This window comes from Bombyx mori, chromosome 15 (genome assembly GCF_030269925.1).
Source record: "Bombyx mori chromosome 15, ASM3026992v2".
Classification (NCBI taxonomy): Eukaryota; Metazoa; Arthropoda; class Insecta; order Lepidoptera; family Bombycidae; genus Bombyx; species Bombyx mori.
In genome coordinates this window covers 1,789,502-1,806,443 of record NC_085121.1, presented here as the reverse complement: position 1 = coordinate 1,806,443, position 16,942 = coordinate 1,789,502, and the positions used below count along the sequence as shown (strand labels likewise).

The following is a 16,942-nucleotide window of genomic DNA, read 5'->3' as shown; positions in this document are numbered from 1 at the left end:
CCGCGTGGACTTGGCTCTGCCCCTGGCATTGCTGAAGTCCATAGGCGACCGTAACCACTCACCATGAGGTGGGGCGTATGGTCGTCTGCCTGCAAGGGCAATAAAAAAGGAGATCTTTACTTGGATTATCATACCTCTGGGGCCATATAAAGCTGGGGCGCGCCGTGCCTCTGTCGGTAGACGTTATGCCAACACAAGCACTCGGTTATGAAGTCGCTGTCCTGCCACGCCGTACGCACCTCGCTCCACTGCACCACCATACTCACCGGTCTGTTCTGCAGAACCTAGAAGCAATTATTGTTGTAGATCAGATGATGCTATAGCTATCAGTGCTACTTTCGTATCAACCGCCCGCTCTGGTGGTACCAATTTTGCCTACCTGACTCCCTAATCCTTAGTAGGTAGGTAGTAGGACCGCGCGGGTAGCTACCACCACCCTTCCTGCCGTGAAGCAATGATGCGTTTCGGTTTGAGGAGTGGGGCAGCCGTTGTAACTTTATTTGAGATCTTAGAACTTATATCTCGAGGTGGGTGGCGGCGCATTTACGTTGTAGATGTCTATGGGCTCTAGTAACCACTTAGCACCAGGTGGGCTGTGAGCTCGTCCACCTATCTAAGCAATAAAACAAAAAAAAGGTAATAAAATAGTGTATTAAAAACAAAACGGCAAATTTTTTGTTTGTAACTACAACCGGCGTATTAGTCTCCAAGCAGTAATCCACATCAGATTGAAGAGTTTGTATAGCCTTTATTAGGTATCCTGTACAATTTCGATGCAGACGCGTGTCTTAAGGACTTAAATTCACTGGCACTCACATTGTGATTCCTACAGGTTCTGGTAACAACATAACATCAGTATTGTCGTGAATTCGTTCGGCACTTTATGCCATTAAAAAAAATTGAAATAGTTTTTTTTTCAATGTGAAAATGAAAGGGGCCTTCACGAAATGCGCCGCCAGGTATTGGTTGAATTAGGTAATACGTGAAATGTAACGACCGATACGTGGCTCCGTTCCAGCGACGCAGTCTACCCCGAAAGGCTCGTAAATTTTTTGCTTATTCAATATACAAATTATGTTTTTTATCGTGGATATTTGCCAATTTACTTTCTTTTGATACGCGTTAGTGTGAGGTCTGTGGTGAGGCTGTTTATGGTTGGTATGTATTGTCCTCCGAAATCTTTATCGGAGCGGTCAATAAAACACTAAGTATCTTTATATGTTTATCCGCGTCAGCGACAGCGGTGGAAAAACAAAACATTTTTAGTTTTACTGAAATCTTACAGTACGAAAGAAATCTATTAAAACAGATAGATTCTCATAAAAAAATACATTTTCGAAACGGTTTTTAGAATTCGCATTTTACTTTCTTCCAAATAACAGATAGGTATCGAGCCTGATTCATAATTCAAATTGAATTTCAAGTGTTGCCAACTTTTACTTCGTTAAACAAAAAAAATCAGTAGATTTAAATAATATCTGACTACAATCTCTCTGTTATGATCTCTTGAATTACAAACTAAGCGATCCGTTGAAATTCCATCTATATTCAGATATTCGAAATGAAAACCACAAAACATTGCAAAGCTCCAATGATAAATGACCCGATAACCTTTCAACATTATTCGTATTGATGGGTGTGTTTCGTAAACTCGGAGAATTTAGAAGAAAAATCATCTTTGATTTACCTATCTTAGCTTTTTTTAACTTGCGTAATTGAGTTATATTTTAATATAAGTATTTCTAAAGATTTCAAAACGCTTTTACCGTTTAATTTGTTGAATTCGATTCACACTAATTCACAGTAGATGATTCGTGACCACAAAAACTGATAATTATTATTTGAAGAGTCAGAACATGTGAAAAAATCAACGCGAATTTAAGTTGTGTTTTAATAACAGAATCTACAATGAAAAATAATAAATTTAAAATTGTTTATATAATTCATTTATATAATAAACCGTTTATATAATTAGTTTATAAAAATTCTGTTTATATAATAAAAAATATAAAATTAATTCTGAATGACGAGTATTTTTGATGATCACTTTTGAACCGTGGTCGAATCTTTATGTATCCAATGTTTACTACAAAAAACCGAATTTCGATGTAAATAAACCAATCATATTACAGCACTTTATCTAATCACTATGATTTGATCAAGTGATAAGTGCCGTGATTTGCTGAAGGGGAATGAACGATTTATCAAACCGTATTGACCTCCGCAACTAATTTGTTTTCGTAGGTAGCCTTTCGCAGTAGTCTCGTAGGCAACGTAGACAAGGTAGAAAAGAAATGCAAACGTATTTGTTGTATTTTACTTTAGATCGACTTGGACACGAACTTTGCAAGTAAATCTATTCGTCACACGAATGTTCGCCGTTTCTTTCTACCTATCTTGATAGCCTTGAGAGGCTATGGCTATAGCAAGAGCAGTGCTTCGCAGAATCTACTACCGGATTGCAAACGCGACCCACTGAGAGGATCCGGCGAGAAACTCAGCGGGCTGTGTCTGTGGGTAAATTTACTCGTCGAGCCCTTCAACGCAAGCGACGGGTTCGGCGAGGACGGAGACCGGGTGATCGTCCTATGTGGGAATCGAACACACGACCCTTGTACCAGCAATCAGGGTTGCTGACTACTGCACCACCAAGTCAGTTTCACTTAAGTAGACGACTAACGAAAACCGACGAAATGAAAATATTAAAAATGACTAATTTATTTTGTTTCAATCGTTACAATTTCGTTTTTGACAAAAAAAAACCTAATTTAGGTATGCGTTAGTGCGCACGTAAATGTAACAATCGAAATTTATGTCCATTATATTTTTTCGCAAAGCTCTTTACAGGCGAAGTGCTTCTAAACTTTAAATTAGTGCAGTACCCTCTCAACCATTTCAAGGAACGTGTTAAAGTTCGAAGTCACCGCATTCTACGCTGCGCGGTAATTGGAAAACTTCACACATAAAGTCAAACAAGAAGATATATTTAAGAACTACGTAGAGTGGTTTAGTACTTTCATTCGTTTGTGATAAAGACTTCACGGTCTGTCGACGAGAGTCAGCGATTTTTTACTCTCTCTCTCATTGATTTTAAGTCGTTATTACAATGTAACTGAATCTTTGACTTTGCTTCTCGAGATTGATCGCCGCATTATTTTTACGGCTATGTTGGTAGGGCGTAATGTCGGACAATTTTTCTGACAAAATACGTACATTAAAGGAATTACATCGTTAACTATCGTTTGTAAGTTTGTAATTGAAGTGACACTTATCCTGTAGCCTCTTGTCAATTCTTAAATGTTTTGTGTTATCTATGGTAATTCCGCGGATGTTCTAGGTCATTCACTTTATTAGTAGTTACAATAAATCTATCTATATATATATATATATAAATGAATTGCTATTCGTTAGTCTCGCTAAAACTCGAGAACGGCTGGACCGATTTGGCTAATTTTGGTCTTGAATTATTTGTGGAAGTCCAGAGAAGGTTTAAAAGGTAGATAAATTTGAAAATGCTCGGAATTAAATAAAAATAACAATTTTGTTTTCCCTTTGATTTGTCCCCCGTCGGATGGATTCCTTTTGTTTGTTTTAAGTTTATTTTATACAAAAGTTTAGGTCTTTTATTTATCGATTGAGGCACTACGAAGTCTGCCGGGTCAGCTAGTTAAATAAATAAATAAATCATTAACGTACGCTGCAAAGCTTAGCAAAGCGTAAAGCGATTAACGATTCTTTTACGAGATTGAGGTTTTAACGTTCCTAATGTACAGGCTGTTAAAGTTTACGGTTGGTCGAATCGCGTGCTAATGGAAAGCAACACTTTTTTGCAAATTGAATCAGTGAATTTTGTACTATGCAATCTATGGACTTACATAATAATATGCGCTCGAAAGTGTGAACAAAAGGCATATTGGTTATTATTAAGTTTGCCTTGTAAAATGATTGTATCGTTGATAACAAATACCAAACAGCTACCGAATATTTAAATTTGTTTACAGTCAAAACCGTTTACTGTGACATCGTTATAATAACCTAGAACAAAGGTCCCGGCTGAATGCTATATGACCGCCTTATTAAAAACATTGCTTTATACGACATTGTGACCGCCTTATTAAAAACATTGCTCTATACGACATTGCTAATAACGACACACCTCATAAAACGACCACATTTAACTAATATTTCGGAGAATTAGATCTGTTAGAACGACCGGCTAAGCTGTATTGTAAACAATTTGAATAGGTATCCACATTTGTCTTCAATGGCTATTAAAATCAGGAAAAAAAAAACAATAGGATTTAGTTTAGTGTAGGGTATTTTCTAATTCTTAGAAACAAAACACGTGCATGCAGTAGAGTCAAAGCCCCCTTCTTCATATCTCATCATCATTCAGTCAGTTTGTTACTTAACTATACACAAGACGCAACAAAACTTTGTGGAGTTATTCGTGAAACATTCAAAATGTCGCAAAGAAAAAACAAATTAATATAGAAGAAAAATCGCGTATTATGTAAATATATTTTTCCAATACATATTTATAAATAAAACTGATTTTACAATTTTATTTTGGAGCCTTTTATTTGTTACTTATTTTACACGAGCGATTAGTGTTAATATTCGTCGACACTATTATAATACGTTTCAAACGTTATTTAATCATATAACTTTGTCATATGACATTCTCATTCTCAAGATTAATTCTTCGCAAATTCGAATTAAAGATAATGTTTTGTGTCCTCTATAGTAGTATGAGAGCTAAAAGGTGAAATAAACCTGAAGGTTACCATAACATTTCCGCGGAAACGGGGCCAAGGACGAATCATAAACAGGGCCAAATGCAACAAAACAGACCTATGTAGTGTTGTACCTAAGTCTTTTTTGTTTTTTTTTTTATTGCTTTGATGGGTGGAAGAGCTCACAGCCCACCTGATGTTAAGTGGTTACCGGAGCCCATAGACATCTACAATGTAAACGCGCCACCCACCATAAGACATAAGTTCTAAGGTCTCAGTATAGTTACAACGGCTGCCCCACCCTTCAAACCGAAACGAATTACTGCTTCACGGCAGAAATAGGCGGGGTAGTGGTACCTACCCGTGCGGACTCATAAGAGGTCCTACCACCAGTAAAAGTGTTGTAAGCGCACCTTTTATAGTAGTATGTACTTCCATGGTAGTATTAGTACAAAATAATGGACCCCACTAATCTGGCGCAGAACACTAATGCGTTCTTTTTTAAGTTATACCTCTTTTGGTGTGTTTGGGAAACAGATTATCGCCAATGTAGCACATAATTCTAAACGTTGTACAATAAGCTCTTTATAGTGAGCATTATAATATAATAAAAGTTAATTTAATTATGACAAACAATTCAATTTTGTGAATGTTGAGACGATAAATAATCTAATTAACTAGCTTTTGCCCGCGACTTCCTCCGCGTGGAATAGTTCACAAATAATGCTTTAATTTAGAATAAATGTGTTTAACATAAAAAACGTTATAGTGAGCCAACCTTAATATATAGAATATGCTGTCGCGGACTTTTTTTAAGATCTTTTAAAGGGGAACAATTCACTCACACATTACTTTAGCGAAACTTTAACCGTTTCCGCAGCGCACGCAGCTCTCAAAAGGGGAAAAAAACCCCGATTTTGAAACATTCTTTATTGGTACTCCTCCTGCATTGGTCTTAGCGTGATGATATAGATAGCCTATAGCCTTCCTCGATAAATGGGCTATCTAACACTGAAAGAATTTTTCAATTCGGACCGCAGTTCCTGAGATTAGCGCGTTCAAACAAACTGTAAATATACGACAAAGGGAAGATCTTCCACCGAGCGGGTGATATGGCTCGGTAGACCGACGGTCCGAATGTTTTTGTTCGGAACTTGTATATACGCAAGCTTATCTTGAAAATGTCGTAAGCGAGATTCAGGCATCTGTCAAATATCTTGCGTTTTATAATAGCTACCCATCACAAACAAACTCTTCAGCTTTATAATATTAGTATAGATTACTACAACTAAGTAGTACATTGAATTACGTCAAAGAATCTACTTCTTACATCCCTACATAAGTATATACGCATTTAAAATTAATCTTATTATTTTTTGTCATTATTATTAGGGAGTCCAACACTAGCCTATCCATTAAGTACATGTATTTTCTACATGGATACTAAGTTTCAAGTCAATAGGATGCATGGTTCAGTAGTTATAACGGAATATCCGTAAAAACCAATGTAGATTTATATATTAGTATAGATTTTTTTACGTATTTATTTTTTATTAACAAAAAGTCACATCGAAATAATTTAACATAACTCAACCCACACAGTAGAACAGATCTTCCAACGCGCTTGAAGGAGGCACAGTCCCCAAGATACTGGCTACGTTGCCTCGTTGGACAGCCAGACTCACTCTCTGTGCAAAGTACCAGCCAGATTAGTATAGATTATTTTTAGTATATATCCATTTCATTCATGAATTCTTTTGAAGTGTGTATAATACCTAATTGAAGATACAATTATTATAGTTGCTGTAGACGCTGCTACGTGAATCTAAAAATAACACAGAATCGCGATCGAATTTCAAGTTATCATGGAGACCATTTCATAATTTAAAAAATCACAAATATTAGAATTAACCAAAATATACAAAGTAATATTTTTTGAATTGAATATAAATAATACCTAAGTACTTTACACGTAACAAAAAATAGAATGGGCCGTGACACATCATTAGATTCATACTCGTATTTCATTCACCCTTTGACGTGGACCGCCGAACATTTCCAAAGCTACCGATTCGGATGGGTCCGACACTATTTCCTCCTGCGACCTTTGTCAGGCCGTCTCTGCCCACTTTGTACTTTGGCGTCACATTTTGCCCTAATCATTTCTGCTTCGTTTGTACGAACAACGAATATGGATTTAAGGGAGAGTATTGAGCTTTTCTTATCTATCAGTACGAGTTTTTGAACCTTTTGTTACAACTTTGAGACTTCTTGTAAGGAAAAACGGAGCCTTAATGTATTTGGAACAAAAATACCTCAAAAGGAGTAAATATATTCATTCTATAGATTTTTCTTCATTAGTACCTAATGTTTATAAATATTGTGCTGAATTTCATTGATCTATTACATAGGTAAGTCTTGAAAATTTGAAGCTACTTACACAAGTCAATCTTAGGTAAAGTAGGCAATCCCGTTTAATAAATAAATTAATTACATGTTTTTACGAACGAATTCTACGACTTTCGTAAAGAAATCTATTTTGTTTTCGATTGACAGATTACGTAATTTCATGAAGAAGATAAATAAATGTATTGCAACAAGCTAATCGAAATAAAGCATAAATTAAAAAAAAAAAGGTTTTTTTTTATTCACCACTGACCAATCACAAGTTCTCGTCTTAAAATACCGTCATGGATGATCGAAACAGCTTTACCTAATGGGTCAAATGCAAGAGGGATCGAGTGATGCGACTGTACCGGAGCTTTAGTCCCGCAGGAAAGCTTTTTTTTTTTTTTTTTTCCACAGGAGAAAATCGCCGGATCCCCACCCGCGCGGCAGGTGGGGTATGTGGGAGTTGAACCTCACTAAAAACTCCTGCCGCTCACAACCGGCGCCCTACCTCGGACCGGGCCGGAGCCCAGTCGGGGCTATTGAAACGGCGGGACAGGGTTGACGCAGAGCACATTACATCCATCCCACCGTCCCACGGACGCCGGACCGGTGGCCGCCAGCGAAACGACCACCGGTTCCCTCGTTCAGCGGGCCGAGAGCCCGCTTTGATGGCGCCGCGTTACACCTTCCCCCAGAGCGGTCGGGGGAACGCGGTCTACCATCACCCGGCTTCCTATTGCGGGTGAGCGTGCAGAGCACGCCACCCCTCGTCTGGGTCCCTCCCCGCACAAAACGGGTGGGACCCCTAGCTCTTAGGGGGCCAGGTCACGGATACGACCCCGGTCCCGACCCCCTGCTCGGCGGCGGCGGGTTTCTGCGTAGTGAGGAGAGCTTTCCCTCACTCGCCCCGCCGCCTCCTTCTGCGAGATGGTGCACTCGCAGAAGTCGAGCATAGCCTTCCATGACTCATCGCTGCCAAGCATCGACGCCACGACGCCAGGCAGCGACAAGTCAGGTCCTATCTTTGCGACCAGGACACGGCGCTGCACCTCCCAAGCGGGGCAGACAGCGAGCGTATGCTCCGCCGTGTCCAGGTCGTGTCCACAATGGTGACACCTCGTCGTCGGCTCAGCCCCTATCCGGCGCAGGTACTTCCCGAAGCATCCGTGCCCGGTCAGCACCTGCACCAGACGAAAGGTGAGACGTCCCTCGCCACGATTCACCCAGTCATCAAAGACCGGGTAAACCGCCTCGACGGTCCGTAGCCCCCACGTGGGGTTGGCCAATCGCCTCGACCACGACTCGAGCACGGCGCAGGAAAGCTTAGTGTATTTAAAACGGGAGAACGAACGACTTCCACTCCGAAAAAATCCAAAGGGACAACAAAAACTGGTGGTTTTACTGGTGGTAGGACGTCTTGTGAGTTCGCACGGATACGTACCACCGCCCTGCCTATTTCTGCCGTGAAGCAGTAATGCATTTCGGTTTAAAGGGTGGAGCAGCCGTTGTAACTATACTGAGATCCTAATAGAACTTATATCTCAGGTGGGTGGCGCACTAACGTTGTAGATGTCCATGGGCTCCAGTAACCACTTAACACCAGGTGGGCTGTGAAATCGTTCACGCTCCTAAGCAATAATTAATTTTCAAACATTACCTTTGATGGAAGTGCGTATGGTGAGCTTGCTTGAGTGAGTACCATCATCATGTCTGTTTCTGTAGCGAGACTTATGGTAAAATTTAAAGGGTGGAATAGCTTTATACCTATACGATATACCTTCATACCAATTGCGGATTCGAAAATAGTAAGGGCCACAAAAGAGATACTAGGCAGCTAGCCCACTGAGTTTTTCGCCGGATCTTCTCAGTGGGTCGCGTTTCCGATCCAGTGGTAGATTCTGCGAAACAATGCTCTTGCTAGGGCCAGTGTTAGCATCACTCCGGTTTGAGCCCCGTGAGCTCACCAACTAGTTAAGGTTACGCGCTGAAAAAGCCTCTCAAGGCCCTCAGTTCAGGTATAAAAAAAGGCTGCTACTTTCACTTACCCTTTGCAGTAATTTAGGTCTGTTGTCGAGTTGCACTACTGTCGCCTCTGCTTTCTGATTGTTATTGTTGTTCTTGCAGTTTCTGGAAATTACATAGTCATTAAAAAAAAAAACAACAATTTACTGAATGCTTCAATACAGGAAGCGAATAGGCAATAATTCATAAAAAAAATTTTTTTTTTTTATTGCCCTTGTAGGCAGCCGAGCATACGGCCCACCTGATGGTGAGTGGTTACCGTCGCCCATGGACTTCAGCAATGCCAAGGGCAGAGCCAAGCCGCTGCCTACCGCTTAATACTCTCCACAAGCCTCGTTTGAAGAAGGACATGTCATAGCGCAATTCCTTTATTCATAATATCCTTCATCCTGAACGTATCCAGATTATGGAATAAAAACGAGGATATTTCGTGGAAGGCATGCAATGTTTCCTGATACGGTTATACAAAAAATCTAACTAGAACTTTACCAGGACTAGGACAAGAGACCTATCAGAATCAGTTTAGTCTCTTGCCTTTGCTTCTGTCACTGACAACAAATAATTAATGTCTTAGATTAATGCATTAAGCCTTTTTTATGATGACAACAAATTTATGTGGCTGAAATTAATTTGCCTAAGTTCTGCTATTACGTAATCACAAAAAGGTCTACAGGAGGCGTGTTAAAAATGCGAATTTCACCCTTTCGCAAAACGGCGCGCGTGCCGCGACCTTTTAGATACAATGCCGCAACATTTCAATCTAGGTTCAAGGCCCGAAATCGAAACAAGGGCTCCATTCTTATTCAATTGCAGGAATTTACTACATACAGCCGAGCTTTTCTTTATTTCCGGGGCCATTTCGGAACTACAAATTGGTAACTATAGTTAAGTAATTGCTCAACGCGAGTTGTGATGTGATGATTGTAATATATGGGTCAAAATGGCATAAGCATCAATCACATCGTTAATTCCAAAATCGATCTTGAAACATGAGGGCAAAATAATGTATTCCTACACTTCCTTTTTTATTCTGGTTTAAATATTTGGTGCAAAGGTAAATTATATTTTTTAAGATGCAACTGGTATGCGAGCTACATCACGGCTACACTTTGACGGTTCGGTGAAACATTCTTGCTGACAGAGAATTCATTGTGGTTTTTTTATGATTAAAGGTTTACTGGTGGCCCGGAGGCCTTTCCAGTTTCACCAGGACATGTGGATTCGTTGTCATCAACGACGAATACCGAGGATTGTTAATACAAATAATATACTAGACCTTATATAAATAAATATATATCATAAGCTATTTACTGCCTTTTTATCAGTCATCATCATCATCATCAACAGCCCACAGTCGTCTACTGCTGGACATAGGCCTCTCCCAATCCACACCACTGAGCCCGGTTTACGGCTCTCCTAATCCACTTCTTGCCGGCCACCGTTCGGAGGTCATCGTACCACCTAGCCATCATCAGTTATGCTCGACATTAATTATTGTACGGTATTTTTCGGAATTTCTAAATAAATCATAACAGAAGCGATTATTCACGAAAATTTTTGAAGATCGCTCTATCAAAGAATCTATAATACCAAGGTTTCGAAATGCCTATGTTTGTATCGTTGTTAGCACCACATTATAATACCTGTCGGACTTGAGCAATGCTGGCGCTACTTTCTTTCTCAGGTTAGCAAGAGCAGCCAGCTCCTCTCGCTTCCTGGACGGGGGCGGCGCCCCGCACAGCGTCACCAGTGGGCTCGGCGACGGCTGCGTGCTTCGGGACGACAATAATCTGCACATAGCCACGATTCAATTCCACGTTCCTTATATAGGTTTTGGCTCTTATTTCAAAGTCAGTAGGTACTTTTCAAGTCTTATCTCAGATGATGCTATTGGTTTTATTCTCTTCTCTTCTTTGTCTCCAGCTTACCCCATAGGTGGAGTCGGCACAGCGAATTTTTCTATTCCCTTCTCTTCGATCAGCCGTCATCTTCACACCCACTCCTCTCTCATATCATCATTCACACATTCACGTCTTCTTTGGTCGACTTCTTCCCCATCTACCTTGCACTACCATTCCCATACATCTCCTAGTCACATGCAACTCCTGTCTACGCATTACATGTCCATACCACGCTAACCGTTTCATTTTATGCAACAAAAATAAAAATGTGCTTATTTGTATAAAACATAAAGTTTAAACAAGCGTAATTTATAATTAAACAGCCTACACGTTGAGCTAACATTATATTTTTAAAATGAGGCTTAAACGTCTTTAGCATTGTTCGAGATCATACTGCAGTGTATTCAAAATTCCGTTGAACGTCGTATGATAACTGTTATCCAATGCAAAGGAGACCACGATCTCAGTTTGATAAGTTGGTGTGATTGTGTGTCATTCGAGTATTGGTTTCTACATGACCACCTGCCCATCTTCATGACTAAAAAAGTTGATAAACTATCTCTAAAATTTATATTAGTGTCAATCAGTATCAGTCTAGAATTAAATGATAGCAACTTCCCGTAATATCTTCGGGTCTTTCTTCTGCATGGTCTTTAAAACAAAAACAAAAGAAAAGAACATACCGTTTAGAAGCAGGCGTTCGTTTTGACAGGAACGTGTACTCGTAGGAGCTGCCGCTCGATGGATTGTCAACTACGGCCTGATTGGGAGCGTAGTATACATCATCTTCCTTGTAATTGTTGTTGACCAGAGCGGATTTGAGCGGCAACAACTCGACAGTGTCGTCCCGGCCGCGTGTCGTCATTGTACGTGTCGCATCGTGCGACTGCGGGGGCTGCTTGCAGCCGACTGAGATGCGACCTTGAAAAGGCTGCAATGGAGTAAGGAGATCTCATTGTTTAACTTTGTTAGTCGATATCGATAAAGAGATTTTATGCGACAATTAAGAAGTTCAAAAAATTTTCTGGATTTCCAAATTATATTCGACCCTATTTTCTTCCTGATTTACCCTAAAAAACGGTGAACAATTTCAGTTTTGATCATTTATCTGTATGGACAGGAGTGAATGTAAGCCTTCAGCTCAGTAACTACAAGTGGCCATAGAATGCCGCCACCCACCTTGAGGTAAGAGATCGTAATCCCATTAACATTGCTTCACTTTCGTCCGTCAAAACCGAAGTCATGAAAGATGCTGGCTTGGGGCAAAATAAGACCGTTTTATTACATAATGTTACTTTTACTTTACTTTATAACTAAATTAATAATGAAAATTTGAACACGAATATGTCGTCGCATCACTCTATACGAGTTATGTTCGTTGAGAGTTCGTTGTGAGTTCATGTGGTCGCTTGGTTTCTTTATTGACCTCCTGCGCAGACAAACGTATTACTCATACCAGAGTCTCACAGCCAAGTAATTATCTACCGTATCCTTTTAAACCTCATCCAAAGAAGATCAGAAGGTCCATACTTTCATATTCACATTTATGATCCCCGTATTGATTATTCTAGCTCTAGCGAAAATAAGTTTATTCATTGAATGTGAAACCCAACTATATTCAAACAAAACATTGAGTTAAATGATATACCTAACATTTACAAGAATTTCAAACCGATTCCGGGACTTTTACATTATTAAATGAAATCATTTAAACAACTAAATCTGCAATTGGTATTCTAGATGTCGCGTATTTTTAACACGAGTATCGACTGTGCTCCGACACTATTATCAAGGGGGTGGTACCAGGCAGTTCCGGAGCAGATCCCGGGTGGCGCATGCGCCGTGCATAATCTCTCTTTCACTGATTACTGACAGATATATATCTCGATTTCTGAATTTGTGAACCCGTAGCGAAGTCGTCACTAGTTGCCACAACTGGCCCCTAGTAGCAAAGTATTTGAACGCCGATGGTGATAACTGTTTATGACCGTTTTCAGGTGTAGGCGACAAAAAATAAAAACCTTCTTAAGTCTTGCATTTTGTCATAATTTAATAAATGCAAGCGAAATCAATAGTATGTAACTGATGGCGTAATTATAATTATAACGCAGTATTACAAGTGCGAAGTATGTATGTTGGTTTCTCCTTCTATCTCAAAGCAAAAACGTGATGATCTCATCTGAATCCCGAGTCATGGCGGAATTAGTGGAAATGAGTTTGCTGACTCCTGTGCCAAGGAGGCTGTTGTCATGGGCTGTAACAAGTATAATAATTTTTTTCCTCGAGATTTACATTCCTTCGCAAAACCTGATAGGCTTCGATCTTGGAATGAAAACTAGCAGATTTTGTCGTCAGTCAGTGGGTAAGCATTATGGTAACTTGCAACCGATCCTTCTCTATAAACGCTGGTTTTCCTCGCACTGCCATCTCCCTAAAAAAATTGTCTACACTATTATCCGTATAAAACTTGGCCATGATCGCTCCCCAGTTTTTCTTGCCTAAATTACAGTCCGAGACCATTCTCTTTGTGAGTGGGAATTAGATGAGGGTACCCTGCAGTACATTTTCTTCGACTGCCCCAATACCGTGTCCCCTCTTTATAATATCCTTTCAAAAGACATCCCCCATCCTATTAATATTAATGTTCTATTAACTTTAGCATATTAGTCTAAACATGTAAATATTTTATGTAAATTTTTATCTAATAATTATATTTATCTTTAAAGTAGTTCCTCCTCGCGTCGTTTCCTCACTGCTGAGGGTCGTGACCATCATGTTTTGACAGGAATCTACTTCTTGCAATGTCCCTCAAGTGGGTTCGCTGTTCGTTCGCTGGATCCGGTATTGTTAATGTTGAAGCCTAGGTAAATAAAGTTGTCAACAAGCTCAAGGTTTAGTGCTCCACTTAAAGTAGTCAGTAGTGTGTGTGTGTGTTTCTTAAAACCACAAATTCGCGTATGGAAAAACTGATCAAATTTATTTATGTATTTAGATTAATTTTTTTTCTAACCACCTATCATTTTTGTATAAACTGTCAATGCCTAAGACGTTGGAGCTATTTCTTTATAAAATAATAATAATAATAATAACGTAACGATCGTTAATGTGAACTACAATAAAGATTATGTATTAAGATTCAGAAACACCATCCAGATGGTCGGATCTGGTTAAGAAAGCGGCTGATAGTAGTTTAAATCATGCGGTCCATGCCACCCATGACCGAACACTATGTAGGAATGTCACATCTGGTCGCGATCCTCAGCAGTGAGGGAACGATGAAGAACACGAATTAAGATTTAAGGGATAAACAAAAAAAATGTCAATTCTCCAGAAATCATATTACTTAAAATAATTAAACAAGCTATCACTTCTTCAACCCGTGTCCACCCAATGCTGAGCGTAGATCTCTTCATGTGCACCCATTTCTTTCGGTCTCTTACCTTTCGCATTCAGGCCCTACCAGCTATTTTGACCAGGTCGTCGGTCCGACTCATTGGTAGTCTGCCCACATTACGACGTCCGGTACGAGGTCTCCACTCTAGTACTTTTGTATATAAATTTTTATTTACTATAGTAATAATTTTATATAGTAGTATTTTTATATATTTTTAATAATTTTTTATTTTTTTATTATAATAATAATTTTCTACTGGTGGTAGGACCTCTTGTGAGTCCGCACGGGTAGATTCCACCACCCTGGCTATTTCTGCCGTGAAGCACTATGCGTTTCGGTTTGAAGGGTAGGGCAGCCGTTGTAACTATACTTGAGACCTTAGAGCTTATAATATCTCAAGGTGGGTGGTGCATTTACGTTGTAGATTTCTATGGGCTCCAGTAACCACTTAACACCAGGTGGGCTGTGAGCTCATCCATCCATGTAAGCAATAAAAAATAAAAAAAATTTGAGAGAGGGGGCAGAGGGGGGAGATAGAAAGGGGGGAGGGGGGAGAGCAACTAATAATCACATTGTTTTAACAAAATAATATGGTCACGGGTACCGTTATTTAGTAACATTACTAATGTAGAAGTTTTTATTAATTACTGAAGAAGTAAAGAAACAAGACCGGAAATCTGCACTTAGATCACAGATTAATAAATTAGTTACTACGTATTAGGTTTAGTTATTATATAAGCTCAGTTCTCACCACCAAGTGGAGATATTAGCCGACTACAGTGTACTAGATAGGGATGGCGATCTAAGATCGATTAATTGAAGAACCGATTTTTCGGTCCAAAAAGCTTGATTTTTAAAACGATTTTTACTACTTAATCGATATTTTACCCTTGAATTCGAGCCTTCGTTTCGTCTCGAAGGCTCCGACCGCTGGGCGTCCTTGGGGTGAGCCGCGCTGTCTGGTTGTAGTGTTGACCGCGGTAACCCCCCTACCTCATCCGGGTTCTGACCTCGGAGGGGATCGGACGCTTGGGCGAAGAGTGCAGGGGAGTCGTTTAGTGGGTGGGCCCTAAAATTCCTTGGGCCCGTGTTCTGCTCACAACACCTTGCAGATTGTTAAGTCCCACATACCCCACGCGCCCCCTAGGCGCGGGGACATCGTAGGAGGTTCGGCCCCCGGCCCGAAAAAACAAAACGGGTTCGTGTTAGCAACGTCATCAGGTTTGAGCCCCGTGAGCTCACCTACTAGTTAAGGCTACGCTGATATAGCATCTCAAGGCTCTCAGCTTAGGTACGAAAAAAAAAATCTCTTTTAGTATAAACCGTTCAATTATTTATAATTACTCTGTTATGGAGCAATAAATGAAACAAATACTTTTAATTTTAGACATTAAATCACAGTTTTCACAAAATAATAGTAACCCGTGATTTTATTTAGTTACTAGTGAAAATGCAACTCTTTACAACTAATACACTTGTTCTAGAAAGTCAAGGCTTAAACTAAGAAATTTAACACTGTTTATAACAGGCAGTTGTGCACCTGAAGTATGATGCTAAGCTTTACTAGCAAAAAAACTGTAATTATCACCACGTTCACTCAATAGACATGATGTAGTATGAGATTATCACGAAAGCATCTGTTCTTTTTGAGCGCCTTTTTTCAATTGTCGGCAACATAACAAGTAATGAGCGGAACCGCCTGGATCCTGGTAGACTTGATAGGCTGTCGTTTTTAAAAAGCTTAGATATTAAATATTTAGAACTATAAGCAACATCATCTATTTTCTTAACTTTTTAATGTTTTAGAAAGTAAATGTTTTCTTTTATACCTGAGATAGCACTAAAAACACTTATTATTATCGAATTACCTGATTTTACTGACAAAAGATCGTTTATAATGAAATCTTTCTTGTTTTTAATAAAACCGATTTATATATAATTTGTAAATGCAAACTTGAAAAAATAATGATGTGTAGAAATCAATCTTTTTTGTGAATCGCTTCATTAGGTTACGATTCTAATCGATTTAAAAATCGATTTTTTCAGAAAGAACCGCCATCCAGTATACTAGTGTGTAGCAGTGATTATTATTAGGTACTATTAGGTACCAAAAAGAAAAATTGATAGCGTGGCAGTAAGACTTCAAAGGAGTAGAAGGAGAAGAAGGAAAAGCTGGCAGCGTCGCTACATTGCTACACCGAATCGTATCCATCGATACAAACATTTTTTATCTCTGAAAATAAGCTCTTAACTTGGGGATTTTTTTTTAATAAACAAAAATGTCGTCAAAAACATTTTAGCTTCGTTACAGTAATCTATATATATAAAAATTAATTGCTGTTTGTTAGTCTCACTAAAACTCGAGAACGGCTAGACCGTTTGGCTAATTTTGGTCTTGAATAATTTGTGGAAATCCAGAAAAGATTTAAAAGGTAGATAAATATGAAAATTCTCGGAATTGAATAAAAATAACAATTTTGTTTTTTCTTTGATGTGTC

General features: G+C 39.2%; 1 protein-coding gene across 4 annotated transcripts in view; it reads right to left on the bottom strand.

The window, feature by feature from the left end:
• LOC101742505 (uncharacterized) overlaps window positions 1-16,942 on the bottom strand; it is a 28,338-nt gene that overhangs the window by 10,405 nt on the left and 991 nt on the right. Inside the window, exons 1-6 of one of the 4 annotated variants that reach the window (XM_062672394.1) lie at window positions 16,313-16,408; window positions 11,734-11,981; window positions 10,793-10,939; window positions 9,173-9,254; window positions 6,335-6,424; window positions 135-284 (exon numbers count right to left, since the gene is read on the bottom strand). In XM_062672394.1, the coding sequence (XP_062528378.1) occupies window positions 135-284; window positions 6,335-6,424; window positions 9,173-9,254; window positions 10,793-10,939; window positions 11,734-11,915 (651 nt within the window). In that variant the 5' untranslated portion in view covers window positions 11,916-11,981; window positions 16,313-16,408. Of the gene's footprint in view, window positions 1-134; window positions 285-6,334; window positions 6,425-9,172; window positions 9,255-10,792; window positions 10,940-11,733; window positions 11,982-15,332; window positions 16,287-16,312; window positions 16,409-16,942 lie in introns of those variants that run through there. The other 3 variants (XM_062672393.1, XM_062672392.1, XM_021349629.3) reach the window with 3 other exon arrangements.